General features: G+C 36.3%; 3 protein-coding genes across 4 annotated transcripts; all 3 read right to left on the bottom strand.

The window, feature by feature from the left end:
- Positions 1-422: 422 nt before the first annotated feature.
- On the bottom strand, positions 423-14,541 carry ilk (integrin-linked kinase). The gene is made up of 13 exons (XM_056737452.1): positions 14,400-14,541; positions 12,460-12,733; positions 5,432-5,597; positions 4,825-4,920; positions 4,534-4,630; positions 4,321-4,404; positions 4,100-4,185; positions 3,896-4,005; positions 3,622-3,749; positions 3,262-3,383; positions 2,889-2,988; positions 2,591-2,721; positions 423-2,071 (listed from the first exon to the last, which is right to left on the bottom strand). The coding sequence occupies exons 2-13, from the start codon at positions 12,546-12,548 to the stop codon at positions 1,922-1,924; spliced, it is 1,359 nt and encodes a 452-aa protein (XP_056593430.1). The 5' UTR covers positions 12,549-12,733; positions 14,400-14,541; the 3' UTR covers positions 423-1,921.
- Positions 14,542-15,313: 772 nt separating this feature from the next.
- On the bottom strand, positions 15,314-17,164 carry timm10b (translocase of inner mitochondrial membrane 10 homolog B (yeast)). Its single transcript, XM_056737528.1, has 3 exons — positions 16,999-17,164; positions 16,799-16,894; positions 15,314-16,058 (listed from the first exon to the last, which is right to left on the bottom strand). The coding sequence occupies exons 1-3, from the start codon at positions 17,023-17,025 to the stop codon at positions 15,525-15,527; spliced, it is 657 nt and encodes a 218-aa protein (XP_056593506.1). The 5' UTR covers positions 17,026-17,164; the 3' UTR covers positions 15,314-15,524.
- Positions 17,165-17,571: 407 nt separating this feature from the next.
- LOC130412287 (uncharacterized) lies at positions 17,572-21,876 on the bottom strand. Of its 2 annotated transcripts, XM_056737526.1 has the most exons (6): positions 21,764-21,876; positions 21,021-21,134; positions 20,846-20,909; positions 20,621-20,688; positions 20,381-20,454; positions 17,572-18,558 (listed from the first exon to the last, which is right to left on the bottom strand). In XM_056737526.1, exons 1-6 carry the CDS (start codon positions 21,771-21,773, stop codon positions 18,178-18,180), a joined length of 711 nt encoding a protein of 236 aa, XP_056593504.1. In that variant the 5' UTR covers positions 21,774-21,876; the 3' UTR covers positions 17,572-18,177. The 2 variants fall into 2 exon arrangements, with proteins under 2 accessions (XP_056593504.1, XP_056593505.1); XM_056737527.1 differs by lacking the exon at positions 21,021-21,134 and having other exon boundaries at positions 21,764-21,848.
- Positions 21,877-22,857: the final 981 nt, after the last annotated feature.

Below are 22,857 nucleotides of genomic sequence, written 5' to 3' on the forward strand. Positions count from 1 at the left end.
CGACCACAAAACACGTGATTTACTTCTTTTGCTAAATGCTATATATATATATTATTGAGTTTTAAGTTTGACATGTGAGGTTAACATAACTATTTTTTCAACATGTTATATGCATTGTTGTTGCCTTTTTGCTCATCACTTTCACAATTCTGTCATTTATCTGCATTGATTTCTTTGTTCTGATGAACACAAAGATGTTTGGAAAATTCCTGTATCCATTCTTGGCCAACATTGACTACTATAGTAGGAAAAATGTATTGTTTAAATTGAAATCTATACAGATTTAGAGCAACTCGATGATAAGTAAAAGATGACAAACGTTTCATTTTTGGGTGAACTGTCCCTTTAAATGGACCAGTCTCACTGCATTTTTGTATCAACCACACAATTATAGATAAATAATAGTCAAATAAATTATCTGATGCATTCCACATGGCCAAAACATTTTATTTTGTTCTCGTTTTCCTTTAGTAAACGTTTGTTACACGGAATAAAATATAAACAGCCCAAATCTCCAAAATAAGATACAGCCACAAATTAACTCATTAAAAACTTCACAGAAAAGTGAGCATAAGTTAGATAATCAGTCTGTTTTTCGTTATTACAGCTGTTGGCTTTTAAAAAGGTAAAAACAAAAGATAAAATAACTTTTATGCATGTCAAAGACACATTTCTTTTCTCTTGGCTTCCTATTACATACTGGCTAGCTGACAGAAGAACACTGTGACAGAGAAAAGAGATAGTAAATAGATGTAGTGTTTAGAAAGCAAAAAAAATAAACATGGGATAACAAATGTATTTCCCCACATTTGAAAAATAATTATATAAAAAAATCTCTCAGACTTCGGAACTTGATATGCTCAACATTTACATGAAAATTAGAAAACACAAGCATGAGACTTGCTAGTTAATAAAACAAGACGTAGCACAAGAAAACATCATGCATTTGTATGGATCAAGTAAATATGATGATTGTATGGGGTCAACAAAAAAGCTGTTCGGCGATATGATCTTTAATGCACATTAACCTGCGGCAGAGGAGTTCTCACATTTGATGTGACATCCGTAAAGGGCACTTCCCTTAGCTTATGGTACCTTCTATTATCATCTAAAAAAGCAGATGTTAAATGCATCTCCCTGCTATGAGAGGGATAACGCAAACATGTTACAATGGGCACTTGCAATTTTGGTTTGGATTGGTTACATGATAAGGCATAAAATTGGTATTAGCTATAATTATTATTGCACTGCATTTTGTAATCAATGTAAAACATACAGATCTCAGGCAAAACATCAGACTTTTATGAGGGACAATCAGAGGAAAAAAGTAACAGACAACAGCACAATGCTTTTAAATATGAACAACTGATGTTGCATGCTTTTTTGCACACAGAGATCATCTCTTTGTTCCTCAGTATATGCCCCGAAGGAAGGAAACACGCATGAAAGCCATTAAATACTTTAACTGTGAGGAATGCACATCTGGCGCAATGAAAACATCTAATCAAGGTGACATGTATCTGAGAAATGGCAGGAGTGGTTAGTTGAAACTGACTTTACAGTAAATTCACCGAGTCCGATGCCTAACCACGCTTCCTGTTTTATGGTTACAGAAGAGGTATTGAAAGATGCAAATGTTGTTCCATAAACACGAGAAAAAGAAATAAGACAGATGAACACACATATGCATAAACACAAGAACTTATTCAATGATTGCATATAACAATTTAACAATACATGAGATACTGAGGATGTGGCTTAAAACGTTCAGCAGTGCTTCAATAAAGCGTTTTTCTTTAGCAGAGGGCTACAGTGGCTTAGAGCACTTTGGTGAGTGGTGAATTTTTAAGGCAATACTGTGAACTCCGTGTTCGGGTGGGCGGGGTGGTTTGGGGGCGAGGGGACGTCCCGGCAGGTTTGCTCATTTGTCTTGCATCTTATCTAGGATGGGTACGATCATGTCAAATTTGGGTCTCTTGGCAGGATCCTCGTTCATGCAGATCTTCATCAGCTTGCAGATGTGGGGAGAGATGCCTGGTGGGATAGTGGGCCGCAGTCCCTCTAGTGCCACCTAGTGGTTAAAAACCAAAGATAGGAACATGCTGCTTAAAATAAACCTATTGTGACTGTATTATTTAAAGGTGTGCATGGCTATTGATTATAGATATTTTATAATAGCATCATTTATTTCTAGTCATTTTAAATGATATAGCTCTTCTATTACCAAATTTTTAATTCACAAGCAATCTGCTTGTTAAGTCGTGATGTAAGGAATTTATGTTTGCGATTAATTTCAATAGAACATTTTTATATTTTTCAACATATTTAAACAACCGTTTATTATCAATGTTTATTGATATCACACATTTAAACAAACCGTATTTTGTGAATATTAATGTGAATCGCTGTCTAGTCTATCTAATTTTGGATTAAGGGTTTTCGATACTTTCACATCAACCCTGATGGAGCGGTTGGACCAAGAAGCAGTGTTGCATGACACTAGACTGAACAAGTGGATTAAGGTGATGCGGTTCATATTTCGTATTATTTCGTATACAGTCTGTAGAGGAGGTATACATAGGTGACTTACCTTCATGCCAATCTCCATGTTGGAGAGGTCAGCGAAGGGCACCTCTCTGGTGACAAGCTCCCAGAGCAACACGGCGAAGCTCCACATATCTGCAGAACGGCGGTTAATTTCCTCCGGCTTCTTCTGCAGGGCTGAGATCACCAAGGACAAAGGAATAAGACTGATATATCAATGCAAAATTGGCTTAAACATGCAATGTCTATTGTCCACTTAGAATCCTTTGAGACATTTGGAATTGAGAAGATCAAGATTTGAGAAACCATGAAAGAAGGAAAGAGAGTGAATGAGTAATAAGTACCTTCTGGTGCCATCCATGCTGGAGAGTACATCCTGCCTGGACACTGGAAAGAGAACTTCACGTCTGCCATGCTTATCCTAGCAGTCATGTCATCATCAATCTGGTGTCATGACAACAAAATACAATTATTAGAATATCTAAGCATTGATTTTAATAGTGAATTTTATTGATGTTTATTGGTCATGTAGATTAGATATACTTGTTGCTTCCCAACAATTCAGAGACTAAATTTACACGGAAAAGTTTCACTTCAGCAGTTCCTTATACTGTTATACCAAACAAACAGTGAACTTTGATCGATATATGGTTAACTTGCCCTTCTGATATAAATAACCACAGGTGATTGTCATGGGATTTTGTTTCTATTCCTCACCATGACGCTCTTGCTGTTGAGATAATGACGTGGAATCATGGGCTCCAGCGTGTGCAGGAAAGCCATTCCACACGCTATATCCAAGGCAAACTTCACAGCCTGTGTCTGATCCACAACAAAATCTGGATGGATGGGAAATACAAATGGATAGTGAGGGACAGACAAAAGGGTTATGAAGATGACAAATGAAGTAAAATGATGGAAAATAATAGCAGAACTTGATCTTCCTCTTTAAGCTTTGGCAAAACCGCACGAAAAATCCAGAGTTTACGCAATGCTGCCTCATCCAGCATTTAAATAACTTCTAGGCACAACATTCAATAACAATGAAACCATGACAGTGATGTGTGATTTACTCACTGGTGCCCTCATGAAGCACATTGTAGAGAGAGCCATAGGGCATCCAGTGTGTGATTATGACTGGGTGAGGGGCGGGAGGAGACTGACACGCCCCCAACACGGGTAACACATTTGGGTGGGAGAAGATTCTAGACACAGCAGGTGGACACAAAGGTGGAAAGATGCACATGAGACACACAAACAATGGAACATTTCAAAGATGCAAAGTAATCAAGTCGCTAACACAAATATTTATTGTATGTAGCTGAATCAGCATTGGGATCGTGCTCAGCACCTCAGTTTTGGATACTCCTCGTTAAAGTCACGGCTCTTTCTTGTAGTCCATTCTCGCGCATGGAGCATCTTAATCACAATCTCTGTGCCCTGCCAACGACCTTGCCACAACTGGCAGAAGGAGAGCAAACATCAGTGTTTTTCCAAACCTTAGTGTGTACGTTTTGTTTAGCTACGGTGATTTTGTTTGAAAAGACAAGCTCACCTCTCCAGAATGATTCTCGTTGACCTTGGACAACATTGAGAGCTGCTTGTAATCTATGCCAGCGTGTTTGTTTAGTGTTCCGTTACCTGTAGGAACAATACGGAAAAATACAAATCAACCTTTTGTGCAACAGTGTTGATTATTGAATATTACTTTATAGAGCAGTGATGCAACTACATTCTCAATGAGTAACGCATAAATCAGAATCAGATGGGGCTTACGTGGTCGCGTTCGGGTGGTTCCCTTCCAGAAAGTGTCTTTAAAGGGAACTTTGGTCAGGTTCTGTCCTTGTTTCTCTGCCAGCTCTGATTCACAAACATGACATAATTATTTAGCCAACTGGAAACTATTATAACCAAAAAACTGAGCTTATATGCTAAAACAAAATAAATCTTTTGCTGTTATCATGCGAATCACCATATGATATTTGTTACCTCTTAGATTTGCAGCAAGCGGCGCTTTGGCCTTGTCCAGAGGAGTTTCTCCGTATTTGTTGGAGATGCTCACTTGTGCAGCGTTACTGACCAGATCCTGAAAACAAATCCATGCCAATGAAATTATGCTTGATGTAAAATATGGAATAAAAAAAAAAAAAACGCAGAATGTGCTGGCTATTCTTTTCATTCAATGAAACTAAATAGGTCCCAGCCTGACATTTTCCTGCAAACAACTGAGAAGATATCTAGAATTTCTCTTTTTTCCAGCAGAGGGCGATGTAGACTAACCTCAGCGACCAGGTCGTGGCCCCAGAAGCAGGCATAATGGAGAGGGGTGTTGCCGTGCTCATTTGCTGCATTGGTATCTGCTTTACACTGGATCAGCTGGAAAACAAATAAACACAATTTCATAAACAGAAACACAGACGGGTCATAACAAACAGTTTTTTTTTCAAAAATCTCTTATTGACGTTCGCTTGGTTAAAGTGTTTTGACCCAAAATCTAAATTCTGTCATCATTTATTCACCCTCATGTTGTTAGTTGGAACATAAAAGAAGATATTTTGAGTCCATACAATAGATATGGGTCAATGTTGTTTGATTACCAACATTCTTCAAAATATCTTTTGTGTTCTGCAGAAGAAAGAAACTCATACAGGTTTGTAATGACATAAGGGTGAGTAAAGGAAAGAGTTTCATTTTTGGGTGAACTATCCCTTTAAGATTTGTGCATGTGTGCATTTACAAGCGTTGTTAAGCTTCAGGCACTGTCGTTTGTGGCTGTGTGTTCAACCAGTGTTTGTTTACACCTTCCATGAACGTTTGGTTACTGTGGTCGTTCATATGCAGGTGCGTGTGTGTCTGTGTGTGTGTGTTTATCCGTTACGATTCACACCTTGGCCAGAATGTCGCGGTGGCCGTGGCTGGCTGCCAGGTGCAAGGGTGTGTCATCCCCACGGTTCATGACGTTGATGCGAGCCCCTCTCATGATGAGCATGTCCACGACCCCAGAGCGGCCCTCGCGGGCCGCCCAGTGCAATGGACTGAACCCGTGGTCATCCCTGTGAAAGAGAGACAAATTAGGTAGTTCTATTATTGTCCGTTAAAAAAAAAAGTCTTTCTGTGGTTATAGAGATACAGGTTTGAAATGACACGAATAACCAAAGAGTAGGGTTGGGAATCGAAAATCCATTCCAATTTGGATCGGAATCTAAAGGCCAGGAATTGGATTGGAAACAAAAGGAATAGGAATCAGATACTATTCTGATCAATTCCTTTGTGCATATTTACAAAAAAGTACATGCGTTTCGTGATCTGCTGATGCTTCAATAAAAGCTCTGATGAAAATTTACAATATTTTTACTATTGCAAGCACAGTTTAGTAACCATTTAACATATAATATAACTATTAATAGTATTTGCATTAGAAATACAATGTGTATAAATACACAAAACGGTGCTCATACATATGTCAAAAAATCAATAAGTAGCCGAAATAACTATACAGGTTGATACCTAAATGTTTACTTCAACTGCGGAATCGAAACTAGGAATCGATAAGAATCAAAATCGATAAACAGAATCGTTATTGGGATCGATACAATTCCCAAACCTACTAAAGAGTAAATATCAACAGAAGTTTGTTTATTTGATGTCTCTTTAATCATGGGACACAATGACACTGTGACTGGTGGTAAACCGTCTCCGGTCAGGCTAGTGTTCCTGTTCTCAGCTGTCTGTCTCCACAGCTCTCTCCAGTCAGTTAAATATAAACTGCAGTTAACTAGCCCTTTCCTCTAGATTATGTATATCCTTCCACCCACTCTCTCTCTCACTCGCTCAATCTACCTCAGTTTCTCCAAAAGTCCAGGATCACATACCCCCCTTTTCAAAACCACAAACTTGGTTGCTTCTTGTTGACCGTAACAAGTTACAACAGTCCAATCAGATCATTTAGCAATAGTGCTGCCATAGAAACTATAACGTATCTAAACAGATATGGTTAACTTCTATTAAAACCACTGCTTCTGCTAATGACCTCATAATGCAACTGCTCCCTAGAGCGAGTCATTTTGAAAGCGTTTGTCTGAGGTTTTTGGTAAGAGTCTGGGTGTTTGCAGTACAGTAGAAGGTATCTTGGTAAATAGTCTGGCCAGTAGCACGGCTAAACTTAGGATAGCTGTTGAAACTTCTCACAAGGTCCTGCCGGATCAGACCACACACATCACAAACTACACTCTCTACACCACGTAATGCTCAGTCTTTCTCAGGGCGAAAATTCAGCAAAATGACCACAGATTTTATAGTAGAAAATATAAATAAAGAAGAGACAGAACATTCCTTCAGAAGTTCAAAATGTTTTTTATTTAAAATCAAGGAAATTAAAAGAACGAGAGGGAAAGATGAGCAAAAACGTTTTAAAATGTCACTGCTAGCCCTTATCGAATCACTCAGAAGTACGGCCGGAGAGAAATGAAGGAGCGGATGGTGGACCACGGAAACAAGATCGGGAAAGAGAGGAAATGATATTCCACACACTCTCTTCCACAGTTAGCAACACACTCCCCCTGCCTTTTTTTGAGTGAGCCCGCTGCGGTCAATTCTTACAAACTTAGTTTCTCTTCCTTGTATGGGTGTGTAGCACGCGCTGTTAACACACACACACAGAGGTAGAGAGAGACAAGAAAGTTTGCACTAGCAGTATTTCAAACATACGAAAGCCAGACAACGTAAACATTGACGTTGGAGTCGCACAGCTGAAAGATTACACCACGAATTTGCGGTCATACTGTACAATCAAAGAGTTGAAAATATCTGATATAGTGGTTTTATTCTCTCCACAAAAAATATCTCATGCCGTAGATGGCTAAAACTTGTTGTATGATTGTATTTGTTGATGGTATCAAATCCAAATGTAGATTTCTACACCAATATGTTAAAGTTAAAGTCTATTTAGTGCAAATATGAGGCACAACAGTCTAAAAACATGAGCGTTAAGAGGCTAGTGAACCAGGGCAGGTTGACGTAAAGGAAAACATATTTATACATGGCCGCAGAAGTGACTTAAACAGGGAAACCTTATATTGGTAAACATTTCAAACTGAAAGGTGTAATTGAAAAAAACCCGGGGCCAAGAGAACATATAAAGTAGATAAATAATGGTCTGATTATTAGAGAAACTTTAGAGAAATCATTTACATAATTGTATTCATTTTCTCATAATTGTTTTGCAGTAATGATAATGGTGTAGAAATGTACACAAACATTTTAAATTTCATTCAAAACTCCAGTCACACATCAAAGAGGTACAAGCGCTATATTTGTATACAATGTAACAAAAAACAAGAAGTAGAAAAGGGAACAAAACTTTATTTTTAGTACACAAACACTGCAAATCTACTTCTGACAGGCTTTTCTTCTTGTTTTTGACAAGGTGAGGATGTGGCAGGTGTGATGCATGTTTTAAAGCTAAAGAGAGACTAAATAAGCAATCGGTTTTCAATTTCTGCCCTTCTTCTATCATGATTCATTTTCATCTCTCTACAGCGATCAGAAATGAAAAAGGTGTCATTTCCTTCCTGAGTAACAATTTAGTAACGAATGATGTAAACACATGGTCTATAAAAGACATTACTAAGCTACAGAGGAAATTGCTCAAAATCTTGGGAGAAGGGGTTGGGTGGTTCTTTCACTAGACTTTAAAGATTTTGGAAAAGTTCTAAATGAACATCAAAACAGCTGTTGGTTAAATAGTTTTGATTTTAGTATTTGATAAAAACCTTTTACATTTTCTTTTTAGAATTTAATGTACTGAATAAACCAAGAATGTGAATAAAAAAATAAATAGGGTCTATTTTATTTATTTATTTATCCAATCACTTTATATTCAACTTCAATAAATGCATTGGGAATAAATAATGACCAAATTGTTACGACATTTCCATCAAGTATATAATTATATATATCTAGATAAGACCTTTCATCAGTAGATATGTTCAAGTTCAGTTTCCTAACTGACATCTCACTGTAACGCAGCATAAACAACACCCATGTATGTCTGCTATTTCCTGTCTCCTCCCTCAAATGCGTAAGGTCATGACATCTAAAGCCATGCTAAATCTCCACATGGCCCTTTAGAAGAAATAAATTACACAGACCATTTTTCAGCGTCATTTCATGAGAATCTTCCAAATAGCAGCGAAACAGTTCCATTAGACGCAGCTTGCATTTACATTTATGCATTTGGGAGATGCTTTTATCCAAAGCAACTTACATTGCATTATCTTATACATTTATTTCTTTTATTTAAAATTATTTTTATAATTATTGTTAAGTATGTGCAATCCCCTGGGATCGAACCCACGACCTTGGCGTTGTTAGCGCCATGCTCTGACCACTGAGTTACAGGAAAGCTCAAAGTGAGCAGACAAAAGTAAAAAGCAAATCCCTTAGCTGGAGTTTTTCTATTTCTGGAAAAGGAAAACACTGTGAGATGGTTGAGCAGAGAGAGAGAGAAAAAAAAAAGAGAACTTGTATGGCTCAAGTCAGCATACTTTGGTTGGTGAGCTCATCGTATGGAAACTATTCGTCTCAACCGTTTTGTTTAAGGCCAGACTCTTCCCTCCTCCCGCCTTTCTGAGTCACAAATTAGACATACATCATCTCCTCTGTTAGACTTCTACTCCTGCGCACACAAATTTATTGTAAAGCATCAAATGCTGTTTATAGTAGAGATGTCACATGAAGCAGGCGACGTGAGTACAATAAAACGCAAGGTATTTCCCTCTTTCTGAGTTTCGATTTCTCCCACCTAAAGTCAAGCATTTCCTTTACCAATCTTTTTAAAATCACAACTTCCACCATGTGAAGCCTACAGGAAATGCCTAGATAGTGATCTGCATCGGATGTGACAATCTGCCCCACTAGTAAAAAAAAAACTGTTGTTAATGTAACTAGCCTCTGCCTTCAATTTGCTGATTCTGTGCTGAATCTGCACCAGCGATTCTTCCTGTGCTCATTCCTTCCAAGTAATGATTCATGTGGCTGACAGCAAGAGAAAGGGTCCGTATCAGATTACTTACGGGACCTGGGGGTCTATCTTCCAGAACCCCTGCTGTAAAGAATCTATCGGTTTTAGTGCTTTCCAGTTGTTCTGGGACATATTAGCTACAATAGCTAAGGAAGGCAGGCCAAGGCTGCTTGTGAGATGGAGCTTGGCAGAGGCAAAGGTATTTGAAGTGGGTGCATGGATCAGCTCTGTGTATTCCTTGCACCATATAGGGATACAATTGGAATTCTGTTTCTCAACACGGGGAATGTTATTCATTATGTTAACAGAATAAAGACAACATGTTTCTGGTTGTAATTGTAAACAATACGCTGATAAAACATACCACATCAGCGCCAGTTCTAGCTTTGGCAGTTCAGCTAAATCTGCTACTTGAAATTAAAATAAATGACGTGTGATGCAACAACTGCTACAGAATCATATGTGAGCATAAGCTATGCATGTTTCCTATTCATTGTACGCCATAGTTTCAAAACGAACCAAACATTAATACTGCTCATATAACAACATATCATTGTGTTGTCCGTTTACCATATTGATTTATTTGTCCCGGCCCGCCACACTATCAATACTGGCCGCCATGAATAGATTTTTCATGATTCCCATTATTATTTTACGATTTAAAACAGGGCTCAGCATCCCTCTCTCTCTCTCCTGTTGCGTGAAGCACCTGGTCAGCGACTCTCTCTCACATGACAGTGAACGAATTAAAAGGTGGCGGTGTTTTCAATATGCGTTCCTCCGTGTACTTGCCTTTTGTGTAAACGTCAACAGTCACAGACGTTATTGACAGAGAAGACGGCTGATCGAGTTTATCATTACTTAACGAAATTGGTTAGCAGAGTTTTACGCCCTCCATACGGTGCGTTGTGTGTGTTCTGTAGTTGTTACTCTGTGTATTCTCACATATTTCTGAATTTTCGCCTTGTGTTTCCACTATATGCGATCTACAATAAAACTATACTTCGCATTTAAAATAACACATTGATGAGAAGAGTAACAGCAGCGCTGCATGAGACAAACAAGTAATATAGCCAAAATCACCTCGTATATCTGCTCTTCAACGTAAACTATGGTGACTTTGTCAGAGGATGTCGCATTTATAAATCAGGATTTTAGAAGCTGTAAAAGTAACAGCTGTTTGGATTAAACATGCGTTATTATTGGGTTGTGTTACGTCACTATTCTATAGTTATTTTATTTGTGACAACAGAACAGATAATATGTGAAAAGAGCATTCAGTTGTGTAACTTAAAATACAGTACATTGTGATCAGAAAGTAAAAGCCAAAGAGATTTTGAGTGCCAACACTAGACTAAACACAAGTGATGACATCACAAATATGATAATTAGTGTGAGACGTCATCAGCGCCAGTCTCTCAAAATCTTGTGGGAAACACTGCTATGTAATAAAGCCGTATAGTAGAGATACACTCATCAGCAAATAATCGCTATAAAAACAGACAATGATCTGGGCCGATAAATCAAAACATGACAGAAAAATGCTATGAATTTGTGCTCTGTAGAAAGAAAATTTAAGAAACATAACCAGTTTGATGTTCAATATTAACAGTCATTATATGAATTAATAACATTCAGAAAGATAATAATATTTAATAATTCGAAATAATAAATGGTAGCCAGATATTTTGTCTGTGTTATGTTTTAAATATTGAATTGTTTTTTAATCAGATCATTACTCACAAAATCAGAATCAAATCTTTAAAGAGATTGTTTCAAAAATGAAAATGTTTTCATCATTAACTATTTTTCTTTCTTGCTTTCTGTATTTATAAAGCACTTTCACACAACTACCAGTTGACCCAAAGTGCTATACAATACAGCTCAAAACAAAAAACAAAGAAAACCACAAAACAACAAAGAACAATAGACGAGGCTAGATAAAAGCTATTGACAAAATGTGTTTTTTAAGCAGGTGTTTAAAAACAGGCAATGAATGTGCAGCTCTAATGGAAGCTGGTAGTTTATTCCATAGACTAGGACCTCATTTCTGAGGGGTGAATAAATCACAACAGAAAATACATTTTGGGTGAACTATCCCTTTAAGTGCTCGAAGATTCCACCACTAGTAAAAATATAAAACCTGTATGATACTTAAAATGTGGTTATTAAAATGCAATATAAAACTATCTAAACTCTCAAATCATGAACTGTTTAAACTGCCACAGCCAAATAACTGAATGAAATCCACAACGCAGACGAATTTTGATAAAATCTAGCCGCATCGTCTTACTGAGAGTCAAGGTTCTACTGTGCCCAGGGATTTGAAGAGAGATAAAGACGTTAGGGGTAAAACAAAGGACAAGACATGACAGAAGTTGTTCCTGTGCAGGTCCATAAACAGAACGCTTTGAAACATTAAACAGGGACTATTCCGAAGTTTTGAGGGGGCGTGTCTCTGTATTTCATGTCACACATATAGCAGTAGTTTGTGTTTGCATTAGACACCGGATGAAGGAAGATACCACAACAGGCAATGCTTTAATTCGATTCTTAAACTTTATCAAAAAGCATGATAAATTTCTGCCAAACAATTTGTATCAACAAATTCACTTTTAGCTTCATCCATGAACAGCAGCACATTGTCACCCAGCTTAAGACCGAAACTAGCAAAATGATGATGTTCTGGCACTTCTATACTTCTCATTTTAGCAATAAACCACACAACAGAACACTAACTCAAACAGGATTATACAAAACCATTAAAAGGCAACCATAAAAGTCTCAACAGGCTTAGCAACAGAAAAAGCCACATTGGAAAGCCACAGCAATCACAATAGCAAGAAACATCAAATAATTTAATGCTAAATTACATACTTCCACAATTCACTCACCCTTGGTTAAGGTCATTCTCGGTGTTGTCCAACCACAGGCGGACGGCTACCGCGTTTCCTTCGCGGCACTGCGTGAATATGTCATCCATCTGAAAACTCTCTCTCTTCTTACACTAGCGAAGTCGTTCGTCCCTTACCAGGAGCGCCCTGGGAGAGACGTCTGATGCAGCAGTATCCGGAAAATAAGAGTCCGGGATGCCAGAACATCCAGCCAAGGGAAGGGTGCAACGGGAAAGCCTCTTTGTAACCTCGGGGTAAGCGACTGGGGTCTGCGCTGAAAAGACATGTGGAGGAAAGCTTAGTGTAACTATCAAAGTCATAATGGAATGGTGACCACTTTTATGTACCATACACATTCTTGTTATTACCTTCATATAGTTTCTAACCTGATATACATTTATATACATGTTATAGTTATTGTTTTAACATGGAAATCAATGGGAGAGGATATCTATAAGAAGAAAAGTTTCTGCTTTGCATTGACAATTGATAGTGACACAGGAAGATGTCACAGTCCTAACAGTAGTCAGACTCAGTAAAATATGACTCATGCATTATCCTCTCAGTCTCCATTCATGTTTAAATAGACTGACTTGATGGAGAGTAAATGATGATACAAGTTTTTATTTTATGCGAACTATTCCATTAATTTAATACAATCTTAAACAAAGAGTGCGAGTGGTTGCTCATTGATTGATGTTGACTAAGCAAAGCAATCTCTCAGGTCTCAGCCTGTTAAACCCAAATTTCTTTCTGAACTGAGAAAACACTCCCTCGCTTAGACCAAAACAGCTTTCTGCCAGAACAGTGTTTCCTTAACATTACCTGACATCCCTCCAAATCACACTTTAGGTCTTTGCAAAAACCTGTCACACACTTAAAAGCAACATCATGCTGCACGTCTGTGCAAACAAAGTTCAACCAGGGAAATAAAAGAACGACGATGTCACTTCTATTAAAAACAAAAACTGTTAATATGAACTGTTCAGCATTGTATGTACTTGCTGAGTCTTGCGTTGAGAGTCTGAAGAAATCTTGTAAAAAACCAAGAGTAAATATAAAGGCAAAATGTGTTCATTGACAAATTACGATATGACAGGTCACCGTCCTGCTAAACGTGATTTAATCGAATAAAATATGATTCAATTTTAAAGAAAGTAAACGTTGAACGTAATAATGTGGAGACACAGAAAGATGAAACAATTATGCACGTTTCTATATTTAGAAAGTTATACATTAGTTCAGACAGACAGGTCAGACAAATAGGTTTATGTCAAACAAAGGTATAAAATAGAGATACAGAATAATAGACAGAGAGAGAAAAATAGATACGCAGACAGACCGATACATGTTCAAAAACAAGACAAACAGATAGGAAAATAACATGCATGTATTTACAGACAGAATGACAGACAGGTACATGTTCAGAGAGAGAAAGACAGAGAGACATCTGTTTAAACAGACAGATTTCAAGATTCTCAAGTTGGTGTTCAGACAGACAGTTATATAAAGTCAGGCAGACAGACAAAACTAAGTATAATAAATGGACAGGTGAAAGAGAGAGACAAAAAATGTATAATAAATGGTCAAACTGACAGACAGGCAAAGAGAGAGAGAGACAGACAGACATGTACGTGTGTTCTCAGAGGAGTGATTATGACATTAGCCAAGAAGCTAACAGAGAGTCAAGTAAAAGAGAGGATAAAAACACGCAAACTGTGGAAAACCCGTAAGAAACTAACACAGTACGATTTGAAACGAACCTATCCATGCTCAATAAACTATTTTTCATTAGACACGATATTTATGAGCCATTATCAAGTTTTCCCACCACTGAGCTAATACGCTAACGCAGTTAGCAGTCATATACGCCCACCGTTACGGTCGACAGACGGTTCAGTTTTTCCTCAAGCCATATCAATCATAATAACCACTATTACCTGTTTATATGACCACTTTCAGCTGGACTGGACCGATGGTAGTGACTGGGACAGTCCGGACACACACTCTTCAATGTCCACACCCTAATACAGCCCAAGTGTGTGATCTACACCACCCGCCGAGACACACACTCATTCCGTGCAGAGAACATCACCGCATCGCCCTCTGGCGGCGAGTGAAGAAAACATGCCCCAGGGACACGATTTTTTTTTCAATCCTAGGCTAGCCTATTTATAGTTCACATAATATACATTCATTTTATGCGAATAGTAGTAATATATATTAATACAAGAGACATAGATAAAACAGAAAACAATACACGTACATGATCCTCTCAGACCATCTTAAAGATATTGGAGGGCTTTCAGTGTTTGTGTACGATTAAAGGGATAATTCAGACAAAATTAAATTAATTTAATAACGCAAAAGAAAATATTGCGAAAAACGTTTTTTACTAAAATTTCCAAAAAAATTTGCCCCCATTGTATGAACACAAATCACCAAAATATTTTCATTTGTGTTCCACGGAGAGTAGTCATGTACAGATTTTGAATGGTTTGAGAATGAATTATAGTATTTTTGGAGTATCTAACACTAAAGCCAAAGCAATACTTAAAATAAAACAAAGTGTCTCAAAGCATATTATACTTTCTGAACGTGATATTGCAAATCCATGTTTTTTACTTAAGTGTAAGTATGCTATAATTACCATAACAATATATAGCCATATCTTATATGACCTAATGTCGTAAGCTGTCTTTATGCTTCCTAAAAAGCATTGATTTCTGTTTTATGTATTAGAAACAATAATTTCCCTTTTCACAGGACAAGCCTTGATTGAAAAAAATCTTCAAAACATGCTCAGAGCTTTTGAAAATACACCGAAATTTTGCAGGAAAGCAAAACTTACATATTCAATTTTTATCATTTGTTTTTATTAAAAGACTCTCCTGTTAAACCGCTGTACATGGTAATTCATTTTATTCCATATTGCGCCCTTTCCACTGAGAGGGGTCAGCAGTTTTAAAAGGCTTCAACGATGTTTGGACTGCATATGCTTTGGGAAATTCATCAGTGCAGTGTAAACAACTTCTGCCATCTCTTCTTCTCTCAACACATTAACATCAAGATGTTGTCTGGGAATTCTGACCCGCTCCTGCCACTGCACTTGAGACTGAACCAACACCTGCTTCGGGTGATGATACACTAGAACTTGAAGATGTTGACATCACTGGCGGCACATTTATTTGTCCTTGTAAAGAATCAGTTGTGAAGGATTGGGCATTTTGTGTCACAGATACTCCAGCCCCCAACTTGGCTGTTTCTGATGCTTGTGTGGCTGGCTCCAAAACCAAAGGTGGTGGCTTTATTTCTGATGGATAATTAGGGGTTGAAGCAATTTGAGGAGTCTCAAGAATTTCCAGTGATGGCAATTCTGGTGGGATCCCAGGGGTTGATAGAGGCACAGATTGTGTGTCTATCATTGCAGATGCACCTCCCTGTGCTGCAGCAGCTTCGGCTTTTGCAACTTCTGCAGCCTTGTTCTCCATCTCTTGCATCCGCTTCTGCACCATCGCAGGCATCATCTGCACATACGTGCCCATTAAACGGTGATTTGTCCTTATTAATTTACCAGCACAGCTCTCCGCACAACGCTCCTAGAACAAAATAAGTACATTTAAAATGTGTATGCTTAATCCAAATTTACATGAGTAAAAAATGTTTTTTTTCTTTTCTCTATCTGCATGAAAGGGGTGTTTACTATATCATTAACTCAACTCAACTTTATTTATATAGAGCTTTTTACAATTTTCATTGTTACAAAGCAGCTGTACATGAGACATATTGACTACAAGTAAAACAACTAAAGTAATATACCTGTAAAACTAGAAAAAGGTGAAAACACAAAAGACAGACATAAAAATGCACAACACACAATATGCATACATACTTACACACATCGACATAGACGCAAACACGCTCGCACAAACGCACAGTAAAAGCACACATTTAAGATAAAGGAGAGAGAACCCCAGGTCAAATATTAAACGGACTATAAATTCCTATAATTTTTAATATATAAATTCCTATATTATTCATTTATGTTTTGACGTATATAACTTATATTTAGTTTAAAAATACTGTCCACTAGAAGGTGCCTTATTAATATTTTCCAGTATACTTATGATGACAGTGTCACCCCCTGGTGGAGCAACCCGAGGTTAGGTACAGTAGCCTACACCTTCAAATACTAAAAATTACAATAGATTTTAATTAACAATACAAAGAATATACATTCACTTCTAAAAAAACATTGTAAGTATTCGACCAAGTGTATGGATTATTCTTATTATAGTATTTTAGGATTCATTTTGTTGAATTGGACAGTCTTAGTCACCTCGTCCATTGTCAGATTTCTGTAGTTGAAATTGCTCGTGCACCGCTGGAAGCAGATTTCCGTCATGCGATTGTACACGAGGAGGAAGTCCCGCAACTAGATAACAAACAAAGCAAAAACATTAACCAGCCTTATAATAATTGACTGTAAAATCATGATGAAACGTGAGAAGTGCTGCAGGCGCGGTCTGTCATACTTACATTTCGCAGTTGTCCATCGGGGTCCATTGTAAACAGTTGACAGTATATACCGACAGAAATCTCTATTTACGAATGCTTAAATATACTGGAATCGAAGGAAATTGACATGGAATATAACGTCCAAGATCAGTCGCATGACTTTCAACACAGCGCCGCCATGTTTGCAGTCACGTGACTACACGCGTGGCTACGTCATTAGGAGGCCTGGCGGATGTTTGTGTTTTAAAACAGATTTTTACATATTAACAAACTAACTAAGATAAAGCAACAGAATGCCAATGGTGAGAAAATATTGTATCTACTACAATATTAATAGTTTTTGCAGCTTTCTACAAAGAACGTTGTTAAATTTGTGTCAAATATTATAAATGAGATAAAACACGTCACATATCAAAGTGTGATGCGCCGCAATCTTAATATCTTACATTTTTGCAGATTATTTTGGAAGAACATAGACGTTTTATATAGTTACGTTAGATATTGACGTTTAGTATAGTTATAGTTTGTTAGATTGCAAGGCTTTGAAGCATTATAACAAACCGAAGACGTCATTTTTTGTCGTATGTACTGACCTTGGGTGAAAATTGTCTCTAATATTAGGACAGAAACAGTGGTTGTCATGTTTAATTGTTGCAATTAATCTAAAATCCTTTAAAGGGAAAACGACAGCAAAGAAACAAATCATTACAAACTTTAATATAAAGATAGAAACCAAAACACATGATGTCGTTTCAACTCTGTTTATAATATTATTAATTATAAAAGCCACTGTTTTCTCAAATTCATCAAATTACCAGTAATTTAATAATTTAATAAACCTTTAATCTATCTTCGATTTATTCTCAGTCATTTTTTTTTTGTTGTTGTATGAAATAAACGGATAAATAATTTGTTAACATGAAGTTTATATATATATATCTACAGCTGCATCATAGACCAGCAACAATAACAAAAACCAGCTATAGTTAAATGATTTGAACTCTATTCTTAACACAACCTCAAAAGAAATATTGCATGCATGCTTTTGCAAGGCTGACATGAGAATTTTCTCACTTTTCATCAAGCGCAAAAGACCTGTGACCTTTTCTTATTTGTAATAATCTGAGCTGTTGACAGTTCCACCCACGGTCAGATGTGTTTCATCTTTGAGGATGCAAAAGTTCCTTTCCACTGAAACTGTTAACTCTTATCTTCTAGACTTTGTCTTGATCTACCGAGGGAGTGATCAAAGTCTTCATGCGAATTTATTCTCATCTCAAACTCTCTCTCTTCGTTTTCATCTGTCTCCCTCTCTTCCCCCCTCTCTCTCTCCTCAGCCTCAAGGGCTACTTGATGGCTGTTGAGGTAGATGCTATGGCGTGAAACCATGAGGCTGCTACTTCGAGACGGGAGGGTGAGATCAACTTCGGTATCCTGGTCTAGGCAGTTTTGCAGAGAAGCAGCTTGTGAATGTGTCTGGGCTTGGTAGGTCTGAGGCTGTTTTTGGAACTTCCGTTTCTTCCTACGCTTTTTATTGGCTGTCAGATCCAGAGAAGCGTATGACACATCACCATGCTCAACCTGTGGGAAAATAGACATACTATATCTTAATCTTTTTAATTGTTATGTTCTCACTTAAAATAATTGTGCTACAAAGGCTCTTTGAGGAATTCAATTAATGGACCATTTTGGGTTTCACAAAAGTCAAAGGTTATTTGTTTGTTTCTGAATCTTTACACTTGAAAAGTTCATATGTCTATCATACAGCCTGACAAAGAACAGATAGGAATCTTTATTTTCAAGAGCGTAACAGTTTTAATGTAGCTGAGAAAAATATTCTTAAGATATTATAATAGTCACATAGTGGTAATACAGTAATTTGTTTCCGGCAGTAATTATCATCTTGAACTTAAAAAAAAAAAAAAAACATTACTTAATGCTGTGTCTCAGTATTCATGTTAAGTTACAAAAAGGTCTTTTAATGCATTTCGGAGTAAATTACGCAATACACAAAAGAGTTCTTATCGCCAAACACTGCCTGACATTACAATATCCGGTAACATTTTACAATAAGATTGTTTTGAACTACAAGAACATGAACTAACATTGAGCAATATAGTTTTTCAGTATGTATTAATCCATGTTAATGTTAGTTAATGGGAATAAAAAAAATTGGTGCATTGTGAATTAATGGTAACAGTGACAAGTTTGATTTAAAAAATATTAGTAACCGCTAAAATTATCATGAACTAAGATGAATAAATGTTGTAGAAGTATTATACATTGTTAGTTCATGATAGCTAATGCATAAAAATTGTTAACAAAACAACCTTATTGTAAATGTTACCCAATGTCCTGTATCCGTGATTTAAGCATATTGGCAATCTACAGTCAAAATTGTAGAAAACATATTGCCATGTTAAACTTTTAGCAACTAAAATTTTCATTTGTGTGTGCAGATCAATGCAAATAAACCCTGTTTTATTTGCAAGTTTTTAATGTGGTGTAGTCATGATGCCTTTGACGCATTAACTGATGCACAGTGGTCTGAGATCTCTGACCACAAGTGCATTCATTGAAGCTCTTTCTACACACAGCAATGCTATCTATAAAATATGTGGGAGGGCATGCTTAAAATAGTTTTCATGTGTATTTTTACATAGGGCCCTATGCTGATGTTTTGAAATACCCTGAAAACCATTCTCATGAGATGATGCAGTTCTCAACTTCTCATATAATACAGTTCTGTATGTTCGGTATATTCTTGCTTTCTGATATTAGGGTTGCAATGCAATGTGTTTTCGTTGTTGCATCTTTGAATAGTTACATTAAACATTGTTACACGTTGTCAACACATTGCACACATTTTTTTATGTATAAACATGACGGGTGGTTTGTCAGCATCTAATAAAGAATTTGAAAAAAAAAGACAAATAAATTAAAAAAAATATTGTCGCTGTCCTTAAGACACCTTGGATGTCCAAATTTGCTGTTTTTCAGGAAATGGAAAAAAAATTGCTTTTTAAATGATTAAAAACCGTGCTGTTAAAGTTGAAAAGCACTTTTTAATACTTTTATTGGAAAAAAATTGCAAAACCTAGTGTCATACATAAGAATTATTTCACAAATCACAAAATACAGAGCTACAAGGTTTTTGAAGGACAGCAGCGATATAAAAAAAGAAAGAGCCATTTTTATTTGTTGCTTTTGAAGGTTCTGTTTTAGTTAACGGAAGAGCAATTTTTTTAGAGACATATTAAAGATATTTTAGATACTACCCTAGTCTACATTGGTATGATGAAAAAGGGATGCAAATAATTGTGAGCAAGATTTTATAGATTTGAATAATGTCAAAAATGGGCAAATCAGAAAATTTTCCAAGTAATTTGCAAGAAGACCATACCTTTATAACCTTTTTTGATGTGCTTGCTTGCGACATTTGTTCATAGCACATTTCCTCAGACATCCCATAAGATCCTGCAAAACATTAAAAAAATACCATTGTTGCTCTCTCTTTGTTTTTAAAAGCTGTATCCGTCTAATTTGAAATGTCATTATTTGAAAGGTGCCATGTTCAGTTTTATCTGACGAATTATGTAATTGGAGACTGGATTATAGGAAGGACTTCGATGTGTAAACCCACCTTCTACTTCTAAACAGATATTCCCATAAATCGGATTTTCCTGTCTTTCCATCTCGTCATCCTCAAACCTGCAGGACAGTTAACCAAGTTGTATTTAAAAAGGTTTGGCTGTGAAGTAGGATTATTATGTATTATCTTAAATCAAAAATAACACTTTTTTTTATTAAACAGCTTTTGTTAAGGTGCAGCATTTATAAAATTCACTACAGTTCTGCTTATTGTCACCTGTCTGAATGCACCGAATCTCGACGGAATGCCTCCTCTCCATATGTGAACAGGTTTTCATTTGCTAAGGATAAAAAGATAAAACAAATATTTTACACAATTTTGCAAATGTACAATTGTACATATAGTTTTAAAACTTTAAGATTTCACAACAATTGAATTGAATGGAGCATACCTGTATTATATCTATTCTGTCTTCTTAATAAATAGAGTACAACGTTTAAACCCACAGATATCAGCAGTGCAACAGATGTCAGGATAATGGCCACATTATAACGCATGCAATCTCCTAAGAGAGAATTAAACGGCAGATCAGTTTATTCTCATCAAATCATGCCTATTATTTATCTTACCATTTTGTATATACTGTAATTATTTCAGTATTTTGTGCAGTATATCTTCAAAAGCAAAAATGAATATAGACAAAAACAGAGAGACATTTTGGTCAAGTTATATTGATTTCCTTCCTCATCATTTTAAATAAAATGAGTCTGAATTTTTTTATGTTACGTAAATAATGTTCAATGCATATGATAAATAATTCAATTGTAAATTGAAATCTCTCAGATTTTGTCAGTAGCACAAATCATTCAAACACTAACACACAAACACTCTAATACTGGATCAGTTAAAATGTGTGTTATCTCTGTTTTGTGCAGATCTTGAACTTCATTATATGCTTTAATATAACACAATATGCAAGGATTAACCATGAATCCATTTTCACTTGTACCACAAAAATCAATGATATGCACCTTATAAATACTTAAAAATATATAACCTTTTAGTCTGCCATTACACAATAACACCTACATACTGTAACGAGATACCAAAATAACTGAAATACAATAGATTAAGGTTAGTCAGTATATCAACAGCAGTCAAAACAAACAAATATTTAGTTTAACACTTACATACCTTGTGTCATGTTTTTTTCAGGTCAGGTCCGTTAAATGATTTGTGTGATAAAATCCTTCACCTGAACGTGAGCATGTTCAAGACTAAGTGCACGAGTGTTGCTGCTATTTTTGTCGTCTTCAGACGTTTTCGGTTACAAACAGGAAATGTCGCGGCCTACCTTATTCGTTGCAATTGTTAACAACACAAAATTGTGTCATGAAGCGCTCACAGTCATCGCTTTATAGCTGGAGATATTAAATAACTTTTAATTAAAATGAGCAATGTTAATAAAAAAATATTTTTTAGAATTTGCATTAAGAGTCTAAGAAGTTTGCTTGAAATTGCTTGCCATATTTTTTAGTTTGTTGTGTGTACATTTGTGAAATGAGTTCCATATCACCCACCATTTCTTTCAATAAAAAAGATGCTGCTAATAATGTTAAAAAAACCTTACACTGAGTTTTTCGTAATTCGCAGCAAAATCTTGCTTGAAGACTAATAACAAATAATAAGCACAAAATACTAATAAAATTTGTAAAATGTAGACTATAATAAAAGAAATTCCACAATCAAGCAAATGTTTAAATAGGCTATGCAACACTTAAATCTTGAAACTACACATTAGATACCATAATAAAAATGTAGTTAAAGACAATCTTGTTTGGACCACTGTTCCTAAAATAAAATGTTTTACAAGTTATTGGAACATTGTATTCAGGTGGTATTGAGATAAAAAGGACCATAGAAATCATGTTTCTTATTAAAAAGAATACACACTATTTTATTTTATGACTTATTTTTTACTAATCAATAAATGGGTTTACATATTCATAATTACTGAATCTTATGTTGTACAACAATACTATAGAGACTTGGTTCTACAGTACAGGATACAGATGATCTTAGCAATGCAACAATCAATCCTTTTTGAATTTTCCATTTCCGACCACAATAGCAAGAGCAGGAAACGTCCTTTTTAGTGAACATGAAGCTGCTGTTCTAGCAAAGAACCACAATGAACAAAACTCTAAAAACCATCTCTCTCACTTTCTCCCTGACACACATGCATACATTTCTCTCCACAATACAAGAAGGTTTGTTCCCAGAGGGGG

Source organism: Triplophysa dalaica, chromosome 22, assembly GCF_015846415.1.
Source record: "Triplophysa dalaica isolate WHDGS20190420 chromosome 22, ASM1584641v1, whole genome shotgun sequence".
Taxonomy (NCBI): Eukaryota; Metazoa; Chordata; class Actinopteri; order Cypriniformes; family Nemacheilidae; genus Triplophysa; species Triplophysa dalaica.